The sequence below is a fragment of the Mus musculus genome, chromosome 3 (assembly GCF_000001635.26).
Source record: "Mus musculus strain C57BL/6J chromosome 3, GRCm38.p6 C57BL/6J".
Taxonomy (NCBI): Eukaryota; Metazoa; Chordata; class Mammalia; order Rodentia; family Muridae; genus Mus; species Mus musculus.
The window spans coordinates 102,112,783-102,139,971 of NC_000069.6; the positions used below are offsets into that span (position 1 = coordinate 102,112,783).

At 46.5% G+C, this 27,189-nt stretch overlaps 1 protein-coding gene across 2 annotated transcripts in view; it reads left to right on the forward strand.

Annotated features, from left to right (window-relative positions):
* The window catches only part of Casq2 (calsequestrin 2), a 60,100-nt gene that overhangs the window by 26,368 nt on the left and 6,543 nt on the right, over positions 1 to 27,189 (forward strand). The window contains exons 3-9 of one of the 2 annotated variants that reach the window (NM_001355663.1): positions 283 to 383; positions 4,082 to 4,193; positions 7,135 to 7,208; positions 13,767 to 13,897; positions 15,159 to 15,204; positions 20,308 to 20,316; positions 20,595 to 20,649. In NM_001355663.1, the coding sequence (NP_001342592.1) occupies positions 283 to 383; positions 4,082 to 4,193; positions 7,135 to 7,208; positions 13,767 to 13,897; positions 15,159 to 15,204; positions 20,308 to 20,316; positions 20,595 to 20,649 (528 nt within the window). The remainder of the gene's footprint in view (positions 1 to 282; positions 384 to 4,081; positions 4,194 to 7,134; positions 7,209 to 13,766; positions 13,898 to 15,158; positions 15,205 to 20,307; positions 20,317 to 20,594; positions 20,650 to 27,189) is intronic. The other variant, NM_009814.4, reaches the window with a different exon arrangement.

Below are 27,189 nucleotides of genomic sequence, written 5' to 3' on the forward strand. Positions count from 1 at the left end.
CATCCGGCCAAGGTGGGTGGAGAGGTAGGGCTGGCATTCGCTGATTGAGGGCCTTGAAGCCCAGGTAAGGTGACAGATAGACAGTGATATTACAGGTTCTAAGAAGAATGGCAAGGTTCTGCAGTATTTGTGGGAACTCAAGCAGTAGTGGAATGAAGAGCAGCTTTTGAATTCAATGCCAGCTCTGACAGACTGACCTGTCTGTGTGAGTTCTACTGATCCTGGATCCCAAAGTTAAGGATTTTCTGCACCTGACTCACTTTGGCCTCTCGTTCCTTTCAGGATTCAGTGAAGAAGGAAGCCTGTATGTTCTGAAGGGTGACCGCACGATTGAGTTTGACGGGGAGTTCGCAGCAGATGTCTTAGTGGAATTTCTCTTGGATGTAAGTATTTAGCAAGTGGCTTTGTGTGCAGCTGTCCCATATAGGAGAGGCCACAGCTCTGACGCAAAAAGAGAGGAGCCAGAGAGCCTGGCATGGCCTCAGGCATTGATCAGGCTGCCCAAACAATGAGCAGATAGAAACAGTACTTGTGTTAGAGTAGAGTCTTTTCTAAAAAACAGACCCTTAAGTCACCATAGAAATTGTTATAAGTGACCCAAGGGTAGTGTGGGTGTTTATATGGGTGTTAGAAGTTACATGGTATTCTCTTACCAGTTATACCCTGATACCCACTGGCATTCCCTTGACATTGGTACAGTGACATTGAGAGAAGGCCAGGGAAAGGCAGGAAAGAGGGGCAAAACAGTCACCAGAGATGGCAGTTGGGACCCATAGGCTCAGTCTCCCTGAGCCATCTGAGCTGACAGTGACCTGAGAGACCTTGGTGGCTCAGAAGGCAAAGGCACCTACTGTGCCTGGTGACCTGGGTTCAATTCCTTGGCTCCACAGGGTGGAAGGAGAGAACCAACTCTCACAAGTTGTTTTCTGACACTCTCCACTCTTCATCAACGCTCCCAGCCCCCAACGTGCCCCTCCCTGGTCACTGCTGCACATGTGTGCTTACACACAATGGCATGTGCACATCCTTTTACACACATAAGCAAATGCTAAAACAAACAAACCAACAAAGACAGAGCTAAGGAACACCCAGGGGCCACCCTCCTCCACCACAAAAAAAGTCACTTTTAGCCATGGAGATGTCACATCCTCAAATTTATAAGTTTTAACAGAAGAAAAAACATTAAAATATTTCTGCCATGCATAAAGTCATACTCCTGGTCATAGCTGTGAGGATAAAGGCTTCAGAACCCATGCTCTGCACAGATAAAGAACCCAACTTTGCCAAGATTGGTGATCCACCTGTTACCCTGGCACTGGGGAGGCTGAGGCAGGAGGATTGTGGATGAGATGCCAGCATGGGCTCTGTGGGGTAGCCAAGGCTCTGTGGGGTGACTCTGTCCATAAAATAAACAGAACCAATAACACAAAGAACTCACAGCTGACCACTAACACTGGCAATTCTCCGGCAGACACCAAACAAGTCTATCAATTTCTCTCTATACCCTCAAAAGCCAGAGAGGGCAGAAAAAGACTGCCAAATATAGTGTCCATAGTGTCTGCTTGGCTATCTCATTGACCCCCACCTAGAAGTCCTAGGAAATGTTCAAAAGAAACAACATTGTAGTTGAGGCCAGCCTGGCACTGTTCCAAGCTAACCAGATGAGAGACAGCTCCTGGGAGCAAGACTCTACTTGCTTTAAATAATAAATTGTGTGATTGACCCATAGAAGTAGCAAACCAGAGTTAGGGGCAGTGTTTAGACTTAACTAATCGGGTTCCATCCTCTGCAAACTACAGATAGTTCTGTTCTCAGTATGTAGTCTGTTTTAGGGTTTTCTCTGCTGCCATGACACATCATGACCAAAAGCAACTTGGGGAGGAGAGAGTTTATTTGGTTTACATCACAGTTCACGGGAAACCAAGGCAGGAACTGAAGCGGGGTAGGAACCTGGAAGCAAGAACTAATACAGATGCTATGGAGGGGTGCTGCTGACTGGCTTGCTCCTCATGGCTTGCTCAGCCTGCCTTCTTATAGAACCCAGGACCACCAGCTCAGAGATGGTACCACCCGTGATGGGCGGGGCCCTTACCTATTAATCACTAATTAAGAAACTGCTCTATAGGCTTGCCTGTAGCCTGATCTTATGGAGGCACATGCTTCCCTCCTCTCAGATAATTATAGCTTGGTCAAGCTGACACAAAACTAGGTAGAACATGGCCTTTGTCTCCAAGGTGGGTGCTGCGAGGTTGGTGATGAGATGAACCATATCAGAACCATATCAGGATAAGTGGGGACTTATCACACATCCTTTTTCATATTCACAGAGAGAAGAAAACCTCCCCCACCATTTTCTTAAGAGTAAAGAATCATTTTCTCACGGCCTTTAGCAAACTGAGCCAGAAGAGGGACACTTTCCCATTCTTGACTCTAATGTCAAGAGATGCTATAAAATTAACAACTCAACTGATGAAAAACAAACAAACAAACAAACAAACAAACAAAAAACGTTGTTTCCAAAATACAAGGGAAGAAATTGGAGAGCATTAGGCTCATGAGTTTGGGCAGAAATGGCACATAGCATACACTGATCACTGTGACAAACACCTGGGGGAAACAATTAAAAATAAAAGGATTTGCCTTGGCTCTCAGTTTTGGAGGTTTCAGCCCAAAGTTTGCTGAATTCATTGCATTGGGCCTAAGAAAGGGCAGAAATCAGGTTGGCAGGGAAGGAGAGTGGGGGCAGGTTCTGGGGACCAGATTCAGCCTTCAGGGCACGTCCTCCATGACCTACTTTCTTCCCTCCTGACTCTCATCATGGCCCCACAGCATCAGCCTCATCAGAGTTTAACTCCATCAGTCATCAGAGGCTTCACGCTCTAACCACAGCTCAGTAAGGGAAGCCTGAGATGTGGACCAAACCTTCAACACTTGAGCTTTGTGAGAGACACTTCACATTCAAAACACAGGTCATCTTTTTACTTACATGCAGAATCTAAGAACATTGAATGTCTTTTAAAAAGAAACAGAAGCAGAGAGCCTATTTAATGCTGGTTTCCAGGGTCGGTCGGGCATGGGGTTGAACATGAGAAGAGTGTGATCTGAGAGGTAGAGTCTCAGCAGGCAGGAAGAGTAAGTATAGAGTTCACAGCGTGTTCAGCATGGCAAATAAAAACCTCCATTCAGAATTGCTAAAAGGCTACACAAATATTCTAACCACATGAATGGTAAGTATTTGAGGTAATGGATGTTAATTGGCTTCATCTAATTATTTCACAATTTATTCATAATTCCTAGCACTTTATGTTCCAGGAATACAAACAGTTACAGGCTGGGGAGATGACCTGAGCTTGAATCTCCAAAACCCGTGTGAAAAGGCTGTCGTGTCTTCTTGTACCTGAAACCCAGCACTAGAAAAAGTGGACAGGCAGTCCTGAGAGATGCCTGGCCAGTAGCCTAGCCAGAGAAGCCATCTCCCAGTTCAGTGAGATAGCTGTCTCTAGGCAAGAGAATGAATGAGGAAGACACTGATTTGTGCTCTCCACATCTGAGTCCACGGGCCTCACATACTCATACACACACATTACACAATCTCTCAGATTCTATCTATCTCTCTTGTACACACATTTTATGTGTATGTGTATGTATGTCTATATAGTTGTAATTGTCAATTTATAACTTAAGATACAATCTTTTAAAAATGTAACTAGCAAGAGGAATCAAATCACCCCCAGGACAACCATCCCAAGTTAGGACCAAGTCTTCCTGGGGCAACTGTGGCGGCCATGCACACTGGTGTAGGCTGGAATAGATGTGCTCAAGACCTTTGTGTCTGCATACACAGTCACATACACACAATCACACATACAATGACATATACAATCACACACACACACAGTCACACACACACACACCTTCAAGGCAAGATGGAGAACATGGCCTGACTTCAATGTTCTGTCTCATTGTCTATCTTTCACAATTTCTGTACATGTGTCCCTTCCCTCCAAAGTGCTCTATGTCCCCACTCTTGTTTAAACACCTTTGTCTCTCTGTGTGTGTCTCTCTCGGCATGTGATTTCAGCTCATTGAAGACCCAGTGGAGATCGTGAATAACAAGCTGGAGGTCCAGGCCTTTGAGCGCATCGAGGACCAGACCAAGCTCCTTGGCTTCTTCAAGAATGAGGACTCAGAATGTAAGCTGTCTGTCAACACAGGCCTGTGGGTCTGAAGGCTGGCTCTTAACAAGGTGTGCTAGGCTGTCCCGACAGAGGCTGAGGCTTTAAGATCTCTTTGGCTGGGGGCAGTAGAAGCTGGATTTCTTCCTGGTGCCTGTACAAAGGGACACATGTGCAGAAATCATGCAAAATAGGCAGGGGGAAGGAAAGACCATTACAGTTAGGCCGAGTTTTCTAGCCCCGAAACTGTGCGTGCGCGTGTGTGTGTGTGTGTGTGTGTGTGTGTGTGCGTGTGTGTGTGTGATTTATGTAGATTGTGTATGTGAATGTGTGTTATTGTGTGTCATTATGTGTGTATGTGAGTGTATGTGTGTTATTGCATGTGCTATTGTGTGTAAGCATGTGTGTCGTGTGTATATATTCTACTAAATAAGTAAATGCCTCCTGCTGCCCCCCACGCTCCCTCCTGTGTCTCCTCATGAGGCTTTCCTGTAAAATGGACACATAGTGGCCATCTCCCTGATGTTGGCAGTTCCTGTGGTCACCAGCTGGAGAACTTCCCTATTAGCTGGAGAGGATTAAAGTAATTTTGGTTGGGAATGGGTCCAGTAGTTGCTAGAGAATATGGAAAATAGCTGGCCAAGCTCAGAGCTGGCCATTGATCTATGCTTATGGTACCATATGTATTGTGGTTCTCTCTCTCTCTCTCTCTCTCTCTCTCTCTCTCTCTCTCTCTCTCTCTTTCTCTGTGTGTGTGTGTGTTTCCATGCATGTGTGTGCACATATGTGTGCATGTGAAGATGTGTATGTGTGTGTGTTCATTTAGGTATGGGTGTTTGTATGCCTTGTATGTGCATGTGTGTATGGATATGTGCATGTGTGTGCTTATGTGAGTGTGGGTGCAGCAGAGAACAGATTTTATTATTAATAATAAATTTTTAAAGAAACGTTGTCTCTCACCAGCCTGGGACTTTCCAAGTCAGGGCCAGCAACCTCAGGGCTCCACTTGTCTCTGCCTCCCCTGCACCATTAAGGCAAATATCCGCCACCCTGCCTGGTCTTATTATGTGGGTTTTGGGGACTGAACCCCAGACTCAAGTCCTGGAGTTTATCAGGCAGATACTTATCCAACTGAGATATTTGCCCAAACCTTTGACTCTTAAAAGAAAGGCCCCTTCCCAGGCTGAGGCTCTTGACACTAGTGCGTTTGTCTTTTTAACCTGGGCATCCCCTACCCAACATTATCATAGAAAAATATACAGTCGAATCTTATACAAGTCTGCCTAATTCCGGAAAAGGGGATACGAAATTCAATGAAATTGAAGAAGTCAATGCACTGAGACGTAAACATAGGCTCAGGGTTGCAGGGTCACAGAACTTATACCAAGTCCCACCGCTCTCTTCCTGGAGTGGAAGGCTGAAGCCAGACACTTCATGTGGAATAGTGAGCACAACACTCTCACATGGGTGTGGTTCCTTTCCTTCCATGACAAATTTGGATACATGTTTGAAACCAGAGTCAAGTATAGGCTTGGTTTAATTAAAATAATCTCAGAAGATCAGAATTTAAAAGTAGCCCCCTTATTTTAGTCTCTGAAAATGTTATACATGTAGACAATGTGCTTTGACTCTATTCATCCCTCACTGCCCCCCTGAATTCCTGACATGACCCCCACATTATATCTCATGTTATCAAACTGCCTTCTAGATATTTATATTTTCAGAGTATTTAATCTCATCACTTGAGATGCAGAGGCAGGTTGGATCTCTGAGTTTGGGGCCAGCCTGGTCTACATAGTGAGTTCCAGGACAAGTCTGGTCAAACAGCTTCTTACTGCAGTAGGTAAGAGCAGAGAATAAGACTGTGAGTGTTCAGTGTGGACAGGGCATGAGTTTTCAGTGTAGAGTGGACATCTCTATCAACCCCTGTCCCCTAGTGCTGGTCTGGGTAGGTCTGTGTGCTGGGGTACAGCTGGAAGCTAGGAGCCAAAGTCGGGGCCACAAAGCAGGAAGTGGCTGCAGTCAAGTGCAAGCACCCTGGCTGGTTGGGCTGGGTTGAGGTCCAGCTTAGGAAAGGACCCCCCACTCCCCCTGGAGTGTTACAGCTCAATAAGACAGGCGCTCTCAGATGATCGTTGGTGAAATAACTCGCCCACTTTATTCCTTGTGGATAGGACCTTATTAAACACTTGGAGGTGGGTTGAAATCTAGAGGCAGGCACTTTCTATTGGCTTGTTCTGAGATGCTAGGGATGCCTCATCTGCATGTGGAAGGACTTCAGGTGCAGTGTCTACATTACTGATTGACACAGTCCTCTCAGTGGGGTGTCACGGTCACGTCCTGGATAGGAACCTGGTCAGGAGTATATTTAAATGCCTATCATTTTCAATTATGAGAATTACCAGGGTCCTGGATCTTCTGGACCTTACCGGTTTTCTGTCTGGTGGCAACAGTCCGCCGCCCCATACCCCAGGGCTTGGGAACATGGAAAGGGGGCAGACATGGAGGGTGGAGAGGAGGGCTATGAAACTAAACTGCTTTTAAAAAGGGAAAGCAAACATAAGAAAACTAGGAGCCCACCTTTGGAGAAGCTTAAAGTACTTTACGGGACAGTGTTTTTCTCTTAATTGTAAACCCGGGGCGGTGAGTTTCCTTCCTACTTGGGGCTCATCTATGTGGAAACTGTGACTTCAGCAGGTACAATTTTAATTCTACGCACTTGGTTGAAAGGAGGTTTTTTTTGGGGGGGGGGTCCAATTTTTTCTTCTTTTTCTTCAATTTCCTATATGTCCTGCTTTCTGTCCACAAACCTGTGGTGGAAGGAGGCTCTTCTTGGGTCACTGAACACCAGTCAATTTAAACTTCAACTATTTTTTAAATGGTATTAAATAGCTGTCTAACACCATTCTCTCCAAGTGAGCAGTTTGCCTCTTGCAAACATTTCTCTCTTTTCTCCTAGATTACAAAGCATTCCAAGAGGCAGCTGAACACTTCCAGCCTTACATCAAGTTCTTTGCCACCTTTGACAAGGCGGTAAGTACCCATGAAAACCCCATTTAAACACGTTCGGCAATGAGGACAATCAAGGTTTGAACTCTTCCACTATCCTTCTTAGCCTCTTTGTCAGGAAGTGTTAGAGGACGCTGGGAAACCACTTCTGAGAATACAGTCCCTGTCTTCCAGTCCGAAAACCAAAAGGAAGGGCTAACTAATGATTCCAATGCAATGTAAAGTCAAAGAACACTTGCCCCGATTGGTTGAGGTTTAGAATTGATAGCAAGATAGTGATAATGATCATACCTTAAGTGCTTATTACGGGCAAGGACCAATCCTATCCTCTCAAAGGCCCATAACGGGGGGGGGGGGTGGGGGGGTGGTGGGGGGGCAGTATTCTCAGTGTGTAGAGGGAATAATCAAAGTAGGGAGTGACAGATGCATTCAACTGAAGTCACATAGTCAGCGACTGGTAAGACTGGATGTACCTGAGTCCTGACTGACATGAAAGACTATTCTGGATAGCTGTGCTCAGAGACGGAAGCTTCAGGTAGCGTGTGTGTGTGTGTGTGTGTGTGTGTGTGTGTGTGTGGCTAGAGTTTGCTTATGCAGTAGATGTTAGCTAGCTATAGGAACCGCTGTCAGTAAAAAGACATCTAGACACAGGAGGAGAGGCCCAGACAGGTTATTAGGCAAAGGTGAGTGCAGAAGCCCAAATTGGATTCATCATGGCTGCTGGTTTGCTGATGCAGGCAGGGGTGACTAAGAGATTGTAGGTTAAGAGCTTTGAGGGCTGGGGATATAGCTCAGTTGTTATAGCACTTGCCCAACATGAACCAAGCCCTAGGTTTGATCTCCAACACTGCATAAACAGTATGCTGGAGGCCATCCTCGGCTACATAGGGAGTTCAAGGCCAGCCTGGACACTTGAGACCCTGGTGAAAAGAAAAGAACTAATCTAATAGAATCAGCCCAGGTGTTCATAAACAGAGATGCAGTTAAAGGAAATGTGGGGCTTGAGAGGTGGCCCAGCAGTTAAAAGCATTGACTGATTTGCCAAAGGACCCAGGTTCAAGTCCTAGCACCCATAAAGTGGATCATAATTATTTGTAACTCCAGTTCCAGGAGCTTTGATGCCCTCTTCTGGCCTCTCCAGGAACCACACTCAGAAGTGCTGTACAGACCATCTGTACACATGTGATGGTGTGTATATGCTCTGCCCAGGGAGTGGCACTATTAGAAGGTGTGGCCCTGTTGGAGTAGGTGTGTCACTGTGGGTGTGAGCTATAAGATTCCCTAGCTGCCTGGAAGTCAGTCTTAAACTAGCAGACTTCAGATGAAGATGTAGACCTCTCAGCTCCTCCTGCACCATGCCTGCCTGGATGTTGCCATGTTCCCACCTTGATGATAATGGGCTGAACCTCAGAACCTGTAAGCCAGCCCCAATTAAATGTCATCCTTATAAGAGCTGCCTTGGTCATGATGTCTGTTCACAGCAGTAAAACCCTAACTAAGACAACACGTAAAAATCAATAAAATGATATATACACATAATGAACTTTTTTTCAGTCATAAAGAAAAGTGAAGTTAACTGTGTTGCAGGAAAATGGGATGGAGTTGGCGATCGTTACGTGGAGTGAATGGAGTCAGTCTAAAGAACATGGTTATCACGTTTTCTCTAATGCATGAGTTCTATATTTTATGTAGATTCATAAAAATCCTATAGTACACGTGACATAAAATAGAGGCTGCAAACAGAAGGGAATGTAGGGGAGGGGGCATTGAAAGATGGCAGGAGAGGGCATTAAAGTATGGAGGATTATACAGTTGCATAACAAAGGCCTGATACAGCCCAGTGTAATTTTTTTTTTAATGTAAAAAGAAAGTTCATCTGAAGGGAAGAAAGGCAAGCGGGCTGGGCAGGTGGGCTTAGCTAATCGCCAGGGCCCTAGTCTTCTGAGTGACATGCTGTTCCGGGTTCAGGGTAGTATTTGTAGAACTAGCTTCCAATCTACCCAGAGTGTGATTCCGTGTCTGTGGCTATGAAGAAGGGGAAGCCAGGGAATTTCCAAAGCTGCTGTACTAACAAGGAAACCAGCATCGTAAGCATGGCTGCGCATGTGGCCTTGTGTGGCTCACACCTTTTAAAAACAGAAAGGCCATCTCTGCACCTCCCTATAGAACACAGAATGGGGACCAGCCTAATGCCACCTGGGACTCACACCCATCCTGCAGAAGGTGGTGCCCAGTGGGAGGTGGTGGGATTCAGAAGGCACGGTCGCAGCCTCAACAATGTCCAGCAGGAGGCGAAAGAGCTGAAGACCAGAAAAAGTAATACAACTGGGGAAGTGGAAGACAGTCTTGTTTGCAACAAGGACATTTGGCCACCAGTCAAGGAGAGAAAATCCCCAAATAATTGGAGACGGCAAATCCAAGCTGAAAAAAAAAAAAAAAAAAAAAAAGACGTGAAGCAGACATTAAAAGGCCTGGGAAGAAACCACTGTTAGGAACACAGTTTGGGTCCAGGTTTTCACACACTGAGAAAACTATTCAACACAGTGGTCTTTCTTTCATGGATTCAACGAATTCATCTATTCATTTAGGAAGTATTTATTGAGTGACTTCTTGGCTCCCAAAACACAACAGTTTCAAGCAAGACATGCAATTGGCCCTGTAAAATTTAGAATTTAATATGAGAGAGAAATTGAAGGAGCAGAAAATTAGTAAAAACCCAAAAATAAATAACAAATCAAGAAGTGAATTATAAAGAGGGCGGGAGGACACGGCTACTGGTGTAGATGTGAAAATCAGTAGTTCCCAACTGAAGTCAGTTGATCTTGGTTCCTCTGATGAACTTTTGTTTTGTTTTGTTTTGTTGTTTTTTGTTTTTGTCTTTTTTCTGTGTTTGTTTGTTTTTCGAGACAGGGTTTCCCTGTATAGCCCTGGCTGTCCTGGAACTCACTTTGTAGACCAGGCTGGCCTCAAACTCAGAAATCCGCCTGCCTCTGCCTCCCAAGTGCTGGGATTAAAGGCGTGTGCCACCATGCCTGGCTTCTAATGAACTTTTAAAAGTCTTGGTGTGGGCCAACGAGATGGCTCAGCTGTAAAGGTGATTGCTATCAAGCCTGAGAATCTGGGATCAATTCTGGAGACTCACACAGTGGACAGAAGGACTAATTCTCATAAGTTGTCCTTTGACCTCCATATCTACCCATTTGACACATGCATGTACATACACATACACACATAAGCATGCACACACACAAATAAATATGATAAAGAAATTAAAAGGAAAAAAAAACCCTTAATCTATGGGATTAGTCCAGGAAATTTGTTTTTTGTTTTTTGTTTTAGATTTGTGACAAGATACAGGAATCTGAAATAGTTTTTGGATTTTTTAATTATGTGACTTTATGTGTGTGTGTGAGTGAGAGAGAGGAGAGAGAGAGAGAGAGAGAGAGAGAGAGAACAGGAACCCACAGACATCAGAGGCATCAGATCCCCTTGGACCTGGAGTTACGGGCGGCTGTGAGTCTGTTAACATGGGCGCCCGGAACAGATATAGTCCTCGGCAGGAGCAGCGTATGCTCTTAACTGCTGAGCAATCTTTTTAAAGCTCTAGAAAGGGAAAGTTTAAAACAAAAACAAACTCTTCCCAGGAAACTTTGCAGGACACACAGTTGGTATCAGACTCTCCTCAAGTTCAGCCCCTGTGAGGAGGTGGTGGAAGCAAAAGGCTGAAGTCCACCTTTGCAACCGGTGGCAGCCTGAGACTTGTGGCTCTAACCATTGAGAACCACTCTGGCCTGCACTTCTCCTTCTGCCTGGGGAGCAGTGAAGTGAAAACTTAATCAGTTCTGAATCACACCAGAGCCCAAAGGAGCTGACGGAGAGGACGGATGTAGAGAAAGTCCCCAAGTTCCTGCTCAGCTGATTCTTCGTCGCAGACCACAGGCCTGGCCTGTTCAACTGCAGCGATGTCATGACTCAAAATCCCTGTATATGCAAATGCCAGGAAAACTCTCTTTGTCCTTGCTAGCTTTCTTGAAAGCTCCAAAATTTTATTCCAACTAAAAGAAAAAAAAACTAAAAAGAAAAAAGGAAAGTCTGGGTAGTTTTCTATTTTGTGGAACTGTTTGGTATCTGAGAGCACAACGAGTTGTCATGTAATTGCAAGACTCACGAGCCAGGTTTTGCTAGAGTCTTGCCATGGACACAGAAGACCTAACTAAACAAACAAACAAACAAACAAACAAACAAAAAACGTCAACAAACTGAACTAACAAATTCCTCAGCCTGTCCACTCTCCTCAGTCCTTGCTATCCAAGATGCAATTATGCACACACAGCTGGAAGCAAATGAAGTACAAGGAAAGGGTGCTCCATGGAGAGTGAGGGAGAGAAGATCCAAGAGATTGTTGGAGATCTTTAAGTAGGTTCTTTCAGACTACAACGTAAGGCCTCAACCATCCAATTTTACATGCATAGACTTAGCATTGCAGACCCAGGCAGTGGCATCCGAGGACACAGGCACATGTGCACACATATGCATGCACGCGCCGCTTGACATGTGGTTCTGAACAGCTCTTGCTTTTAGGAGGTCATATTTACTTTCCGGGATGTGGGATGGATTATTGAGAGCAAGTGATAGAAAGACATAGAAACATCTCGTTAGAATGTCTGCTGCTGGTGCAGTGTTTACAGAATATCTGCAGACTTTTTTCTTTGCATGGTCACGGAGAAGGGAATTCTCAAAAGAAAAGGGATGTTGGGACATGAGAAAATAGAGAGCGCAGCCCTGCCCATCTCTCTGTATATGATCCTGATGAATCGCTCACCCAAGTTGTTCTTTGTATGTAAAACAGAGCAGAGATAGCTCTGACCACATCCAATCAGAGTGAGCATCACACAGCAGAAGCAACCTAATCACTTTACAGCTGTGGCCAGCACATAGCAAGAAGGCCATGTGCTTGACAGTATTACAGTTTCTGTTCATAAAAATCATTTCTCATCCCCCAGAAGCCTGTTCTTAGAACAGAGAGTGTGTAAGTGAACTCAGAGAAGAGTCTGTCATTTTCAAGCTTGTTGTACCAGAGGTGGCTGTACAAAAGATTGGGTCAATACTGGTCCTGGCCTGTATCTGTGTCATTTGTCTCCCTGACACTCCCTCTCCATCTCCCTCTCCCTCTCCCTCTCTCTCTTCTCTCTCGCTCTCACTCTCGCTCTCGCTCTCGCTGGGGACTGAACCCCATGCATGCCAGACGAAGCAGGTCTTTACTACCAAACTTCATCCCACTTCAGCCCACTTTTAAATTTTTTATCTTGAGACAAGATCTTCATAAATGAAGCTAGCCTTGGACTATTTCTAGTTTAATCTGATGTCAAATTTGTGATCTTCCTGCCTCAGCCCCTCCTCGTGCTGGGGTTATTGGGCTTCCACAGGCCCAGCCTGACTGGAGCTCTGTTTGCATGAACTCCACATAGGATGTTGGAATGAAAACGCTTGTTTTGGAATAGATTGACCTGGGATTAATAACAAGCAATGGTCCTTGCAAATGTGAGTGGACCTCCTTGTGTAAGAGCTTATGTAACACTCATGCCTCCCCTACTAGTCCCAACCCCTGGGTTACTGGATCACCACACTGTGGTTGCCACCAGAAGGTGTCAGCTCCAAGGCAATGCTGTGCAGTTTACAGGGAGCTATTGTTCCATCCTGTGCTTTCTTGAGCCATGGGCAAGCTAGAGAAGAGCAGTTGGCTTCCCATTGAGCCCTGCACATTCCAGGCCTCTCAAAGCATGTCACAGCGAGAGGTCCTGAGCTCAGCAACTTAGCAGCCAAACACAGCAACCATTCTTCCCTGACAACACATTGGTGTGTGGCCTCTTTAACCAAAAGAGACAATCTGTCAGGCTATAGGCACTTTGTTTGAGGTTAGTTATAGAGTGAGCCATTCATCCTGGCTTCCTGGGAACAACCCAGAGTTTAGCACTGAAAGTCCTATGCCCCTGGAAGCCTTTCTCTCCTATGCAAAAGCTAGTTATCTTTCAGCTGGACAGCCATTAGGCCCCAACAAAACACCTAGCAAGCTTGGTACAGAGACTGAACCCTAATAGGTTCCACCCTTCAGCTTAACTAGCAATCAGAAGACAGGTGAATGGATTGGCTTTTGATTCTGTGAGCCTATGTGCTCTAATGGTTTTCATCAATTGCCTTTTCCATCCAAATTAGCTCTGTTAAGGCCACCCAGTGAGCATGTTCTCTTACCATCTGCTCGCTCCTCCAGCCTTAGCAAACACAGCAGAGGGAAGATAACCATGCACTGACCTTCCCCACTTTTTATTCCAACCACTCCATGACACATGTAGGCCCTCACTCTCCAGATGAGTCTTTTTCTATTGAGCTTTCTTTGATCAAAGATAAGTCCAGCCCAGACCACAAGGAATACAAGTCCCTGCTACTTCAACATTTAAGTTAAAATTGCCCAGAATCTTGCATGTTGTTACCAAAGCACACAAGCACCAACTCTTGGGTAGGTAGGCCACTGCTACTCTAAGCTAGCATTTGAATGAACGATAATCCGATTTCTGCTTATTACAGGTGGCAAAGAAGTTATCCTTGAAGATGAACGAAGTTGGCTTCTATGAGCCATTTATGGATGAGCCCAACGTCATCCCTAACAAACCGTACACAGAAGAGGAGCTTGTGGAGTTTGTGAAGGAACATCAAAGGTACCTGAGATAACATGTAGAGGATGGGGTGGGAGGATGTCAGTGTTGACAGGCCAGAGCCACGAAGAGCAACAACCTAGAGTAAGACCCAGGAGAACAAAACTGGCCAGTGTGGCTTTGTCAATCATTGACCAGTATCAAGGATGTTACCACTTCTGAATAAGGTTCTACACTTGCAGGTAGGGTTAAACTACCTCCTTCGAGTGCAGACCCCTACCCCACCCCAAGCCAGAGTAAGATACAGATGAAACTCTATACTTTCAGCGACAACCTCCTGTGGGTAGAACAACATTCCAGGTGCTTTATGGGAGCAACTTTGGCTATTCTCCAACCTATGGAGCTGGTATTCTCCCAACGTCACAGCCATGAGATAAGTCTCAATAATTAAATAATATAACCCGGGACAATTCCACACGTTCTACAGATAGCTCCCAGGATAGGGATATTTGCTAAGACTCAGAGCATCTCCAGCAGGGGATCCACAAACTTTTTCACTGAAGAACCACATAGTAAATATTTACACAGTTCTGGGGGCAAATGGCCTTTGTTGCAGCTGTTCTGCTCTGGGATCCTATCGTATAAGCATCCTTGCTCAATGTGTAAACAGATGGGTGTGGTGAGGTCTAGTTACACAAACAAGAGGTCTTGGCCTGGGCTGGCCCACCAGCTGGAGCCCTCTGCCTCTGCTCTGGAGGGAAGAGCTATCTGGGAATATGGAACATGGTAGTGGGTCCACTGTGTCACCTCTCCTCCCTCCATATCATAGACAAATGTATTCACTGAGCCTGAAGCACCCCATCCCTACGCCTGGACAGTCTTTGTCCCTGAAGAGAGTCAGTGCTGGGAGGGTAAACATGACATCTATTGTGTTTCTGATGGATGATCCTGATGACAAAAACTGGCATTCTATATTTCAATAATTGTTGTCTGTCCCATTTCCTTGTTCTTGGTTGGCTCTGGACTTTCAGGAGTGGTCTCTATCTATGATGAGAGGTCACTAGGAAGGTGCTATCTCTTTTCCCTCTGACCATCCCCATACCCTTGGTGGGCCTTGGATCTAAGAAGGCTGTGACTGGGCTGAGTGGGTTTGGGCCTAGCTCTCTCCTGACAGGGCTGGTGGAAAAGCTCTGCTTCCTTGTGGGCAGAGATGAAATCAGGGCTCCTTGGGCTTAGGCGGAGAAGCCAAAGCCATCTTTGCATGGGCTGAGGCTTAGTTTCTTCAGTGGTGAACCTTACTCAAGGGCACTCCTTTGTTTTTCAGACCCACCCTACGTCGCTTGCGCCCAGAGGACATGTTTGAAACATGGGTAAGAAAATGGCAAAGTCTTGTGGTGTGTGTCACTTAAAAAGGGTGTCCTCTGACTACGAAGTCTTTCTGAGTGGGGTGGATATATAGGGAGTGTGGTATTGGGAACACGGACTGCTTCATGTTCATATAAAGCTTAGGTTTTCCTGGATCCAGTATAATCCTCCTGAGTACTATTTTCTAGGTAGTATTACTCAGATTTATTTCCCTTACTCCCTGCCTTCCACTCATGTGCCACCAGCGACTTAGGGCAGTTTAGTGGAAGAAGCCCAAGTCTACAAGGTCATAGAGACGTAGGTTCAAGTCCAACATTTGCCTTTGAGCAGCCTTGTGTCTTTATCTTGCATGTGGCCTTTTGAATTTTATCTACTCAATTAAAACTGGGGCTTTTCATAATAACAAGTGGGGTGGTATGTCCAGGATATGAGAAGTGCTTGGTTAGTGAATGATAACGTTTTAAAGTGTATCACCAGAAGACAGTAGAAGGTGGTGACATCAGCCCCTCTGCTAAGTCTGTGTCCTAGACTGTCATAGACTCCAAAGCTAGAGACTCACCCCACTCCCATTGTAGCTTCAAGTAGTGTCTATGAACAAAAACAACCAGAGTCTGTGGGACACTTTCTAGGCCATTGCTGGTGTCCTTTCACTTAGACTGGCCAGCTCTCCAAAGTGATGTAGGACAAATACTATTTTAGCCCATTTTACACATAGAAAAACTATGACCACCTTAGGTTAACTACTCAAGAACACATGACTAATAAGCATGGATTCTTGGGGTGCAAAGCTATCTGGACCCAAGTCTCATGTCTTCTTTAGTATCTCTTCCTAAAGTGGCTGTGTACCACAGGCTGACACTGTGGTATTGGTGCCTATGTGTGATGATATAACAGTCAAATGACAACTTGTAGGAGTTCTTGTCTTCCACCATATGGGGACTGTCTTAGTCAGGGTTTCTATTCCTGCACAAACATCATGACCAAGAAGCAAGTTGGGGAGGAAAGGGTTTATTCGGCTTACACTTCCATACTGCTGTTCATCACCAAAGGATGCAGGACTGGAACTCAAGCAGGTCAGAAAGCAGGAGCCGATGCAGAGGCCATGGAAGGATATTCTTTACTGGCTTGCTTCCACTGGCTTGCTCAGCCTGCTCTCTTATAGAACTCAAGACTACCAGCCCAGAGATGGTCCCACCCACAAGGAGCCTTTCCCCCTTGATCACTAATTGAGAAAATGCCTTACAGCTGGATCTCGTGGAGGCATCTCCCCAACTTAAGCTCCTTTCTCTGTGATAACTCCAGCCTGTGTCAAGTTGACACCCAAAACCAGCCAGTACAGGTACCAAAGACTAAATCAAGTCATCCGTTAAGTGGCAAGTGCCTTTACCTGCTGAGCCATCACACCTGCCCCAGCAGTTTCTTCTGAAGAAAGAATTATTGTATTGCAGAATAATTTATAAGACAGGACTAAAGAGCCTTCCATTAGTAGCCCCAAGGCAACGCCATTGCATAAGGGGGCTATAACTTGTTTTCTTTCCATCTGTTCATTTGGTCTGAGGAATTTCAATAGAGATGAAGGAGATAGAATAAAATAGTGGTAACCAAGCTGGTCAGTAGTTGGTGACACTCATTTCTTCTTGGTATGGCTATGTTTTCCATCTTTTACTGAGTTTTCAAGAGGTTTATAGACTTGGGCTCTTTTGAGTTGGTAGAAGTTATATTAGTAAGAATTTGTTGCACTGTGTTAAGAAGGGAGTTGGTAAAGTGAAGGTTGCTTTCCCAGATTAAATACTAAGGGTTGAAAGGAGAAACGGTCTCAAAGTATAATACCTTGGGGCAGGAGGAGCGGCTAGGCTTGTTAAGGCAATCGTTGCACAGGCCTGGGAAGCTGGGAACCCCAAGAACTCACATAAAATTGGAAGGAAAGGACTGATTCCACAAGGTTCTCTGACTTCCACATGCATGCTGTAGCATGCTCCTTTCCCCTCATCAGAATCACACAATAATAACAACAACAACAATAACAATATAAAAATTCACAACGCCAAGCCAGGACATTCATTGTAAGGCAGGAACATATAAACAGCTGAGGAATCTGCAGGGGAGCATGGTGGATCCCGCAGCCCCTGCTCCTTGGAGTCTGGTGCATGGCCACTACATACCTAGGCTCGTTTTAACCTCTTTATGCACATTCACCGCACGCAGCAGCATTGAGCTTGTTCAAACAGTGCCACTCACTGTTGATGCTATGGACTATATCTGTATCTCACCCAAATTCATGGTTTGAAAGCATGATGTCAAGTGTGGGGACTTTGGAAGTTCAATGGTCACCATGTCAGAGCCATTGTAGTTAGAGTTGCCCAGATGAAAGAAGCCCCAAGTTGTGCATGGTGAATCATGCATGCCCAAGTTGTGCATGGTGAATCATGCATGCACTTGCAGCAGGAGGCTAGTAAGTTGGAGGCCAGCTTGTGCTACATAGTGAATTTGGAGCCAGCTGGGGTTACTTAGAGAGTTGCTATCCAACAAACAGAGAGAGAGAGAGAGAGAGAGAGAGAGGCTCAAAAAGACCGAAGACACTGAGGAGGGTGCCTTTGGCTTCCCACCCCCCAGAACAGTAAGACATAATCCTCCTGGATTCCTGCTATTACTAAGCTACCCTGTGTACGACCCTTATGACTCACAGGATGGACCAGCAGAGGGCGTTGGGCTAGACAGAAGCAGCCAATTGCACTTGGGTCTCCGCTTGCTCTATGGCTTTGATAAGTCACTAGGATTCTTTAAAGTACCGAATAGGAACACGATGTGCATTTGCAATTCAGAGTCCAGGGATTCACAAAGAACTTACCAGTTCTGCTTGCACTCATTTGGTGCATAGACATACATTCAGATCTCACCAGTTCTTTTGTGGCCAGTGGTAGATATTGTTGCCATTTTGGTGACTATTTTAAGGCAGAGTGCCTTCTGCCAGGGAGCTTATCATACAGCTGTGGAGGGAAGATTTCTCCAACTCAAAAGAGAATGTCCAGCTGGGAGGTGACATATCCCAGCAATCAGAAGTAGGGGGGTGGGGGGGAATCTGTTGTGAGTTTGAAGCCAGCCAGGTCTACATAGGGAGCTCTAGGTCAGCCAGAGAAACATGGTGAGATCCTGTCTCAAATAAAATAAAATGTAATGAACAAAAGAGAATTCCCATGACACATTGAATCTCACTGCTTTGTAAGCTAACTTTAATAGGAAGAAAGAAAAAAGAAAGGAAAGGAAAGAAAGAGAAGAAAACAGAAAAGAAAGGAAAAAAAAAATAGATTCAAGACACCACTGTCTCCAGGCCAGCTGGGTGATCTACAGAGCCCAGGCTCTAGGCTCAGAGAACACTGTCACCCTGGCCCATGGCACTCGTTTTCCCTGTGTACACTGATACTCACCAAGCAACTGGATAACTCATGGGCTTGCGTGGATAACTGCATTGTGGGTTTATTGAGGAAAACTCCCAGCATGTAGCACAGGCCCTGCATCGCCACAGGTGCCCAATACCGGCTCATGCCCCCATTGCTGAGATGCTTGCAGAGAGCGTCTCTGTAACTCTGTTACCTAGGGCCCATCTCAGCTGAGAGTAGTGACAGGCATACTTGGAATAGCCTGTCAGAAAATGAATATGGATTCTTAATTCTAAAACCAATTTCCAAGTGCACTCTGGAAGGGCAGGCAGAAATGAAGCCTGCTTCACAGAGTTATGGGTGCTCAATTCCAGCTGATGGCAGGCGACAGAGACATGGGACCGCCTAATGAGACCTGATCGGGATAGTCTGTGTGGCGGTAATAGCAAATGTACAGCCGTGAACCTCAGCCTCTCTCTCTGGTCACTGCTGGGTTTTCCTAATAACCCGGTGCACACACATATATGTCTGTAACATTCAACTCCCCAGGGGATCGGGCCAACGCAGAGCCCACTCTTGTTTTTAATAATAATATTTTCTATTTAATCTATCTTGGAATTTTGGGAGGTTTTGTTCATCCCAAACTCAAAGGGAGAAAATTAGCATTTAGATAGGATTGCAGGAGCATTAAAATCAATCGAAATGGAAATGGTTGGAGGGGGTTGGGTCCCCACCCCCATAGGAAGACTCTGTTATGACACTAGGCTTCCCAGTGAATACCTCTCTCTTGGCAGCTGCCATCAGTATGCACTTGGCTTTGTTTCTCCCTCTCATAGCATGGAGTCTCCAGAGGGTCACATTTCCTATACAAGAGGCTGCTCCAAACTCTCACTCTTTCTTCCCTGGTCATAATCAACACACAGGCAGCCTTCCTGCCCTAGATGTAAATATGAAATTCTCTGTGCTATCTGACAAGCTCCCTAGTTTGCTTTCCTTTCTCTGGCAATCCCTCCTAGGGCACATCCTCAAACAACCATAGTCCCAAATTCCAACCCCTCCTTGGAGCTCCCCACATTCATAGAGATGTTCCCGTTGAGGGCTGAGGAGATGGCTCAGGGGCTAAGAACATACTGTTCTTGTAGAAGACCTGGCTTCTGATCCCAACACTCATAATCCAGCCACACACAGCTGCCTGGGGAGCTAACACCCTTTTCTGGCCTCTTTGGATATCATGAACTCACATGGTGCACAAACATGTGCACTCATACACATTTTAAAAAAATCTTAACAAAACATTTTTAAAGGATTCCTATTGATCTGGAATTGAAATTTGAAAGGGCTCCAGGGAAACGACCCAAATCTCAGTGTAGGCAAATCAGGAGGTGTTATTGATTTGTTCTGAGGGAGGGCTCTGCTTCTCCAGAGTCATTGGTTGCATCTTCATCTCTTGTGTGGATACCAGTGACCCAAATCCCGGGTGAGCTGAGGACTTTTTACTGCCCTCAGAGGGTTTAGGATCTGCCAGCCACGCTTAGAAGTCCCTGTACCCTGGTCCACCCCTGATGATAACTCCTGGTGGGGAACCTCAAAATTCACATTTGCAGAAGTATCTTGAAACTGTCACATTCGATAGAGCTCTTTCCAGAGTTTTTGTTGCCCCTGGAGCCTCTGATAACCCAAACTCATGCTCTTACCAATTTTCCCTTTGCCGCTGCTCTCGGGACTCACCAGACTACAGGAGTGAGACACATTCATTGTTAACTCTTGTGTCTATTGTCCTGTACCACTCATCAGCATCTATTTCCTTTATGTGTGCCTGACTCATCTGTGCCTGGGTGTCCATCCCCTGCCAATTCCTGTCTCCTGGGTGTCCATCCCCTGCCAATCCATGTCTCCTGGGTGTCTATCCCCTGTCCATCCCCTGTCTCCTTTCTTCTGCCAGCTTCTGTGTTGCTGCCCCTGACACATATTGTGTCTCTCTTCTCCTAAGAGGAAACGCTCATTCTTTTCTCTTTCAGGAAGACGACTTGAATGGGATCCACATCGTGGCCTTTGCGGAGAAGAGTGACCCAGGTAGGATACCTCCCCCGCCCCCACCCCAGCCTGTTTCCACCCTGCACCAAATCTGCTTAACCATTGGCAGGAACTTCTCACCCTTCCAAGCCCTCACCATTCCAGTTCAATTGCAAGAGAGTGGTCACCTGGTAGGTAGGAGTGTGTCTTCAGTGGCAAACTCAGCTAAGGGAACTGTAGAACTTCAAGGAAAGTCACACAGCTGGGTGTGCAGTCCCAACTTTGGGGAGGGGACAGGAACATCAGCAGTTCAAGGCTATCGTGGGCAACTTGAGACCATTGTGTTCTGATACTCAACTTGGGAATGAGCATATTCAAGCACACAGTCTTACAGAGGGTATGTGTGTGAGTATGTGTGTGTGTATGTGTGTATGTATGTATGTGTATATGTATTGTTTCTGTTCACATTAAATGTTTGTCAGTTTATTATCAAACCTATACAAACCAATCCTATTTTAACATAGTGATAAATGTTATGTGTTCCTCTGTAAAACACCATCTGTGCACAGGAATGGCCTAGAGACATCTGCCAAAAAGTGAGGCCAGGGTAGAGCAAGCAGCCTGCTTTCAGAGTGCTAATGACTCCCTACCAGTGGAAGGGAAACATTGCTATTCTTGCACTGTAGACAACTTTCCCTGGTTTCCCTCTTATGAACACCATGGAGGGAGAAGGGAGAGAATGATGAGCCTTGAAAGAGGCAAAATGCTGGTTCCTGTGGCAGTGATCCCCAAGCCAGGCCTCCTGGGGGAAGGTGAGAGCGCACATGGGAGGGATGTATGGAAGGCCTGGAACCATCCAGAGCAAAGTCAGGGTAATCCAGCTGCCAGGCTTTGGTTATGAAGGTTTGGAGCAGGGTTCCAGAACCTGACCGGTGTGCAGCTATGACAGCAAAGCCACTTTAGCCTGGCTCAGACAACACTTCAGAAACCGTGGTTTCATGGATCACAGTGGAGCATCAAGCTTGGGGACCACTGTTCCGGGGAATGTGGTATCACAAGGTGTTCTTCAGGAACCTCAGCCATTGCTGTAGGGTAATATCAAGAGAAGGGCTCCAACAGAGATTCGGACCAGGGCTGGCAGGGCTGGCCTAGCAAGCACGAAGCACTGGGCTCTATTCCCAGCAGTACAAACCCTGCGTGTGATAGTGCAGACCTGTAACCTCAGTAGAGATGGGAGGATCAGAAATGTATGGTCATCCTCACCTATGCCTTAAACCCAAGGCTAGCCTGGGGTACATGAAGCCCTGTCTCAAAACAAACAAGCAAACAAAAAATAAAACAAAAACAAACAACCTCAAACCTCAAACCAGGCAGCCAAGCAATAGCAATAACAACAACAACAACAAAAGATCTTAGTCTGAGTCTAAGAAACTAAGAGCTGGAGAGGTTCAACTCAATCCAAAAGAATACCATCCCGGGAGACTGTGATGAAGGGACCTATTGTCTCATCCATCCGTATTAGCCTGATTGCTCGCAGCGGCTTAACAGGGCAGGTGCCCGGGGAATGGTTGTGGAGCAAGTACTTAGATCTTTCTTATTTATGTGATTTTGTTTTTAAATCAAGACAATCCACACACCATTATAGCCATTCTTTAAACGTAACGTCTGAGTGGGTTTTAAACTCACAAGGCTGTGCAGATGTCGGCACCACCTCACCCTAGACCTTTACCAACAACACCCACCGAGTCACTTCCGTTGATGACAACCACTAATTGTTTATTATCGATCTGTCTGTTCCAGATATTTCATATAAATGGAGTCTTTTGTATCCGGCATCTTTTCTTTAGCATAATGACATATATAGTATATATCTCACATATATGTATTATTATATATACACTTACTATATAATATCTATTATAATATCTATCAGTATATGGCTGTTTATAAGATTGAGTAATATTCTATTGCATCAAAACCAAATGATCTGCAGGCTAGTTTTTCAAATGTCCACGATTTGCCAGGTTTCCCATCATACACTTGGCGGAGCTGGGAATGTTCCTCAGGGGGGTCTAGGTTTTGGGGGTTTGTTTTTACTGTAGTGTCAGATGCTTTTTACAGATCTGGCACCCTCGGCTCCCCAGGTTTCCAGGCTTTAGTCAGACTGAATCGGATCCTTGGTGTTGTGTGATCCGGAGTTGCTGCTGGCAGGACTCCAGGGGGCTTCCTTCCCACCCCACTGCCCCCTTCCAGGGTTGCAGAGAGGTCTGTCTGGCTGTCTGGAACAATAGAACAAAGAGGTCTCCCTGAACTGCAGAAACCTGTTTGACAGAGATTGCTGCAGTCATGAATCAAGCTGCTGAAACTACTTCCACCTCCTCCCTGTGCAAACACCCCTGGGCCCTGGAGCCCGGCCTTTTCTCCAAATCCCAAGCCGAGGCTTGTCCCTGGGGAATGGAGCAATGTTGGGAGCAGAGGTCAGGAACATGGTCTTTCAGCGGCAGGGGTGCCTTCACACTCAGGGCTCCAACTGAAAGTTGCTTTGATGAAAGTCCCTCCCCTCGACTTTGTGGTCAGGCAACATTTACCTGCTGGGCAGCGCAGTGGTGTGCACACTGGGGGCCCCCAGGCCAGGCCGGGTTGTAGTTCTGGAGAGTGCATTCCAGCAAAGAGTTAGTCAGATTCCTTTCCTCTTGCTAATAGGTCATCCACAACCTTATGCCTAACCAGACTGCACCCTTTCTGAAAGAGGAAGGTGGTAAGTCCCGGATAGCAGATGCTTCTTAGAGAGCTTCCGTGTTGAGGAGCTGTGAGGAGATGGCCATGTTAATCCTGAGGCCACTCTGTGATGTGTGTGTGGCGATTGTTATTATTCTGGTGGTGGATGAGAAAAGCTAGTCTTAAAGACTAACTAATTGAACCACACTGCCCAGCTTCTCTAAGCCAAGGTTGACATTGTAACCAGCCCTTGTGACATCCATATGCACCAGGAGTAGTGACAAAGGTGGTGTTGTGACCATCACTATCACAACAATTAAACAAGGCGGAGGGAGGATGCCGAAGCTGAGGGAGCACTGGAATGGACAGTGGGCTGTCTGACTTTCTAGCCTACACCCTTAACCACAAGGCAGGCAGACTTCTGCACCTCTCAGACAACATCTGACAGCCAGGTGATCATTCAATGTGTCTCCCTCCTCCCATGCTGCCCTTCTCTGCCTTCAACATTTGAACCACAGATGATGGTTCGGTGGTGTGCATAGGCTTACAGGGTTAGGGGCACGGTAGAAAACTGAGTTGATGTTTGCTGAGGGCTCCCCTTGGGTGTGGTCCTCTCTCTGATACCACTTCCCAAGCTTGTGTGGTGTTGCAGCAGGGCTGAGGGGAAGAGGCAAGGGCTGGTAGATCAGAAGAGCAAGCCGAGAGAGTGAGACTGGAGCTGAGCCACTTGGCAGTGGAGGGTCCCATGCCTGGCCAGTCATCCTCCTCAGGCCCACTGATGTTCCTCGATGCGGACTGTGACATTACAGCACAACAGCAGCACCTGTCTGACCAGTGACCTGGCCCCCAAGAATTCTCCTTACAGTTCTGACCTTTCCATCCAGAGTTCGTGTTCTCCCTTGACAGAATCTTTTCTCTGACAAGAATCCACTTCCGCTCTCTGGGCCCTGTAGGCCTCTCTTGCTGTGAGGTTTCATCTCTGTGCCTTAAGGCAGGCTTGGCTGGGAAGGACATGAGGGCATTCCCAGGCCTTCTAGACTTGCTGGCTAGCTGTTGCTCCCCACCCGCCTCTGCATGCACCTTCTCTTAGGCTGCTTGTGCTCAGAGCAGAGCTCTGTGACAGGTTTGAAAATGAAAGACTCTTCCTGGCTGCTCCCAGATGCGTTTGCATCTGCATCGGGCTGACATCTTCTTTATGATATCTGATGAAAGGTTTGCCACGCGGCGTTTCTACATGAGCGCGTGCTGGATGGAAACCCTCCAAGGGCACTGGGAATATTCACACTAACAAGCTAGGCACACGAGGATGGCTGCTGTCTGCAAGCACAGAACAGATTTAGCAACAGGCCCTGGAAGGATGCTTCAAGCCCTGCTGCACCTGAGCTTTTCCTGCCCTGGGATTCTTGCAAAAAAAAAAAAAAAAAAAAAACGGACTGAAGATCGAGTGTCTCCAATAGGAGCACTAAGTGCTTCCTGGAGCTTTATAAATTTAAATTTGATATACTAACCTCGCTATTTGATTATTGCTGGGTGTTGAATGGTACTTACACACCTAGCAAATACCAACCGTGCAGATCCAGGCAGTTATTCTGTGTTCCTCCATATACAGAGGAGGGAGCATGCGCACGATGAAGGTATAAATATCAGCCCCAGCTCTCATCAACAGGCAGAGGAAGAACTGGAACTCCAGCCCAGAAGTCCATCCCTCTATCCCCATGTGCCTCTGTATTGTGAAAATGGTTCATTTGATTTTTTTTTCCCCACACCAATTCTGGGATCCAAAGGTGAGATGCTGGGTAAGGAGTAGCAGGACTTTCCTGCTACAGCACATCTTCAAAGCCACCGCATCCCACTGTGGCTTTTATTCTGAGTGGCCACATCGCTGCAGCAGACGCTCTTTGAAATGTCGAGTTCCTGACCTTGTGGCTTCCTCCCACTCCCTAAAGGTCCAAGTGTACAGAACTGCATACAAGTAAAGACCACTGGGGCTTTTGGAGAGAGAGCTCCAGGGTCCTCTGCTTCAGTCACCTCTGACTCAGCCTGGCTCTGGGTCTGTAGCACAGAGAAAGTCACACCCAAGGAAAAGAGCAGATTCTTCAAGGCATCCTCCAAGCTGGGTAAAACTGGCCTCTAGCCTGCCTAGCTGCCCACCAGCCACATGGACGACGATAGGATTCCACAGTAGGCGCGCAGACAGAGACCCTTCAGTTCACGGCTGCCTGTAATGTGGAGTCAGGAAGGGCATCCTCCAATCTGTGTGGATTGAACATAAGTAGCAACAAAGAGGAGGTTGGGAAGAAGGGGCAGAGTGGGTAGCATAATAGGCCTGTTTGCTCCTGGGCCATGGCTTGGTCTGAGACACAATCACCTCTGCAAAAGGGCCCTTTCCCTAGATGGCCGTGAGTGACCTAGAGCTGGTCCCCTAGGGCTTGGTGCAGGCTCATTCCCACCATCCTCTGCCAGGGAAGCAGGAAAGGATAATGACCGGGTTCTCTTCCCACAAAGATGCTATTCCCAGGGGCCACTTGTTTGCCGTGGGAAACCTGGCCAGCGCCTCAGCCCTAGGTCCTGAACTCACAGACCTGGTGTCTAGGGCCTGGGAGGGAACTGCAGTTCTCACAGGCTTCTGTATTTAGGCCATCTCCATCTCGGAGACTCCAGATTTCCTTAAAGCATCACTGCATTGAGCAATCTCCACCCCCACCCTCCCACCCCCCCAGTAGGACACAGCTCAGGAGCCTGTTCAGAATCAGGGCTGGGACTTTGCTCTGATTTCTCTGTCAGAAGAGCAGAGGCAGCCCTCAATCCGCTCTACCCCACCCACATCCCAGCATCAAGGCCACACTGGACATCTCCTCCCTCACCTAGCCTGGGCCTCCCTGAGAACTAAGTTTCACAGAGGGCTTGGGAGTCTCAGGTACAGAATGGAGGAAGGAAGCTGGCAGCAATGTGGTAGGAATGCTGAGGCTGAGACCGAGACCGCAGAGGGAGGACGGGTAGCGAATGGCTGTGGGCATAGCTTGAAGACCAGAGTTGTTCTGCTCTGTTGCTTACCCATGAATGACAGCAGCCAGCCCCCTCCTTCCAGCTCTCTGGAAAGTGAAGGCAGTAAAATCTTCCATGCACACAAATGCAAAGATGAAACACAAGCATCCTACTCCAGAAGAGCTCGGTATAAGAGGGGGGCCGAGTGGCATGTGGCTGTCCATCAAAGAAGGTAGTGTAGAAAAGGAGATTTTGTGCGTATTAGGATTAACAGCTCTGGGGTCAGACTTTGAGAGGGGAAGAGGGACCTACTCTTAGAAATAAGAGGGGGAGATTCCAGCAGGGGCTTTTTACAAGCTTGGAGCTCTTTGTCAGCTTGGGGCTTTACTGCCATGAAGTAGCTATTACTGGGATAGGCAAGATGGCTCAGTGGGCAAAGGCACATGCTGTTAAGGCTGATGACCCAAGTTCAAACGTTGGGACCCATGTTATGGAAGCAGAGAACAGCAGAGAAGAGAGACAGCAGGTTAGCCTCTGGTGTCCACACACACAATGACAAGGTAGCATGTGTACAACCCTCTCCCTCGTGAGCCACAGAAATGTACATGCACAGAAGATAGGTAAGTGGATGTAAAAGCAAACTTTAAGACAAGTAGCTATTATTATTACGAACCCATTAATTCACAAGGAAAGGTGACATCTTAGATATTGCCTTAAGTGACAATCTAAGGGATTGGGACTGAGGTCACTTGGTCCCAAGAGCCATGTGGATAAGTGTGGCACAAAAGTGAATGAAAATCCCTAGAGCTGCAGGCAGGTGCATATAGAGTTTCTTAGCCTTGGCATCCCAAGGCTGTCCTTGGATCTTGATTTAGTTTCTGTGCCGTTCCTGTCAAC